At 62.4% G+C, this 2,473-nt stretch overlaps 1 protein-coding gene across 1 annotated transcript; it reads left to right on the top strand.

The window, feature by feature from the left end:
• Positions 1-675: 675 nt before the first annotated feature.
• Positions 676-2,473, top strand: APOA1 (apolipoprotein A1). Its single transcript, XM_012773687.2, has 3 exons — positions 676-805; positions 994-1,147; positions 1,790-2,473. Exons 1-3 carry the CDS (start codon positions 763-765, stop codon positions 2,412-2,414), a joined length of 822 nt encoding a protein of 273 aa, XP_012629141.1. The 5' UTR covers positions 676-762; the 3' UTR covers positions 2,415-2,473.

The following is a 2,473-nucleotide window of genomic DNA, read 5'->3' as shown; positions in this document are numbered from 1 at the left end:
CCCTCTCCCCGGGCAAGTCTTGAGCACCCGGGTTCCCTGCGGTCTCCCTGTACCTATTTGGGAGGCCTGCAGAGGGCTGGGAGAGAGGTGTGCGCACCTGCCGGGACTGCAGAAGGGTGTCGGTGGGAGGAGGGGACAGGGGTGAGAGGCATGAAACAAGCTCCTGGAATGCCAGCCGGTGTGGGGGAAGAGGTCTCCTGGGTGGAGAAGCGTCCCTCCCCTCCTCTCCTCTTGCTGCACATGGACAATGGCACCCCCACACTATCGCATGGAGGGGCAGGGGATGTGTGCAGGTAACCCGCACCCTAGGGACCTGCAACCACTCCTTCCACCCCCACCCGAACCCTTGATCCCTGCCCTGCAGCCCCCACAGCTTCTTGTTTGCCCACTCTATTTGCCCGGCGCCAGGGACAAGGCTGATCCTTGAACTCTAAGTTCCACATCGCCAGGACCAGTGAGCAGCGACAGAGGCCAGGCTGGGCTTATCAGCCTCCGAGCCCAGCCCCTGGCCGGAGACATAAATAGGCGTGGGAGAGCCGGCGCTCAGACACTGCTGGAGGGAGGTAAGTGCTGCTGCCCGCCGCGGGTCACTCGGGCTGCCCAGCCCTAGACATCGGAGGCTCAGGCTCTGTCCCAGGCCGGAGCTCTGGGGACATGAGGTCTTCCCCCATGCTGCTGTGCCCCCTCCTTTCCTAGCTGCTCCTGAGGACCCCCACTTAGCCAGGCCCGTCTTCTCCTCCAGGTCACCCACACCCCTGCAAGATGAAAGCTGTGGTGCTGACCTTGGCTGTGCTCTTCCTCACGGGTAGGTACCCCCAACCTAGGGAAGCGAACCATGGGGGTCCTTCTCCCTAGACCCCTATGGTCCACCCTTCTGGGCACAGGGAGCAGAATTTCTCATTAGTCCCCTCTCCCCCCACTTCCAAGCCTGGCATTTCGGCTCAGATCCCGGCCCAGAGCCGGTCTGATCCGAGTCTCCCCTTCCGCCCCCAGGGAGCCAGGCTCGGCATTTCTGGCAGCAAGATGAGCCCCAGTCCCCCTGGGATCAAGTGAAGGATTTGGCCACCGTGTACGTGGACACAATCAAAGACACCGGCAGAGACTATGTGGCCCAGTTTGAAGCCTCCGCCTTGGGAAAACAGCTAGAGTAAGGACGCAGCCTGGGGTCTGGGGTAGGGGTAGGGGCTACTGGCCCTAGGGGACAGAGACACCTGTTTGAAGATGTTGTAACCAGACTGGCTGAATGCTTACCTGCTTGCTAATGGATGAGTTGGGCCCCACTGAGGTCTGGATGGAGAAACCGGAATGGCATCCCTGGGCGGGGTCATACACCTGCCCGCCCCCGCCAACAGGGCCAGACCAGTGCTGCCTGATCAGTAACCACCCACCACATTCTGCCTGCAAGTGCAGCAAGCCCCTCTCCCTAACCACCTCTGCTCGCCCAGCAAGAGTGATGGTTGTCTTCGGAGAGAATGGACTGGAAGCATAGAGGCTAGTTCCTTCAAGGGCCCAGCTTTGGGGACAGACAAAAACAGGCACCAATCCCAGCTCTGTCTCCTTCAGGCTCTTCTCTGTGCCTCAGTCCATGTGCACAACAGGCCGAGGTGGTGCTGGGGCAGGGGTACTTGGTGAGGGTGTACAGGAAGGGCCAGGCCCACAGCTGCTGTACTTTGGGGGCAGATGATGCCCAGAGCTCATCCCGGGACAGCTAAGGCGCTGGGTGTGCTGCTCCAGGGCAAGCCAGGAGTCCTGGGAGGCCACCCCTCAGCCCCTCTCTCTCCTCCTCCAGCCTGAAACTCCTGAACAACTGGGACGGCCTGTCCTCCTCCGTCACCTCCTCCATCAGCAAGCTCCGAGAACACCTGGGCCCGGTGACCCAGGAATTCTGGGATAACCTGGAGAAGCAGACAGAGGGGCTGAGGCGGGAGATGAACAACGATCTGGAGGAGGTGAAGAAGAAGGTGCAGCCCTACCTGGACGACTTCCAGAAGAAGTGGCAGGACGACTTGGAGCGCTACCGCCAGAAGGTGGAGCCGCTGGGCAAGGACCTGCGCGACGGAGCGCACAAGAAGCTGAAGGAGCTGCACGAGCAGCTGAGCCCGCTGGGCGAGGAGATGCGCGACAAAGCGCGCGCCCACGTGGACGCGCTGCGCACGCAGCTGGCGCCCTACAGCGACGCCCTGCGCCAGCGCCTGGCCGCGCGCCTCGAGGCGCTCAAGGAGGGCGGCAGCGCCAGCCTGGCCGATTACCAAGCCAAGGCCACCGAGCACCTGAAGGCGCTGAGCACGCTGGGCGAGGCGGCCAAGCCCGCTCTCGAGGACCTGGGCCAGGGCCTGATGCCCGTGCTGGAGAGCTTAAAGGTCACCTTCCTGAGCGCCATCGACGAGGCCGCCAAGAAGCTGAACACCCAGTGAAGTGTCCGCTCCCATTGCTGGCGTTCGGGTTCTCAGAATAAACGTTTCCAAAGTGGGAA

Source organism: Microcebus murinus, chromosome 4, assembly GCF_040939455.1.
Source record: "Microcebus murinus isolate Inina chromosome 4, M.murinus_Inina_mat1.0, whole genome shotgun sequence".
Classification (NCBI taxonomy): Eukaryota; Metazoa; Chordata; class Mammalia; order Primates; family Cheirogaleidae; genus Microcebus; species Microcebus murinus.
This window is presented reverse-complemented; position numbering and strand designations above follow the sequence as displayed.

Excerpts from the sequence above, each read along its gene's own strand:
- APOA1 (XM_012773687.2), top strand. The coding sequence starts at position 763 with ATGAAAGCTGTGGTGCTGACCTTGGCTGTGCTCTTCCTCACGG. Across the intron at positions 806-993 it reads GGCTGTGCTCTTCCTCACGG|GGAGCCAGGCTCGGCATTTC; the intron begins GTAGGTACCCCC and ends TTCCGCCCCCAG. Across the intron at positions 1,148-1,789 it reads GCCTTGGGAAAACAGCTAGA|CCTGAAACTCCTGAACAACT; the intron begins GTAAGGACGCAG and ends CTCCTCCTCCAG.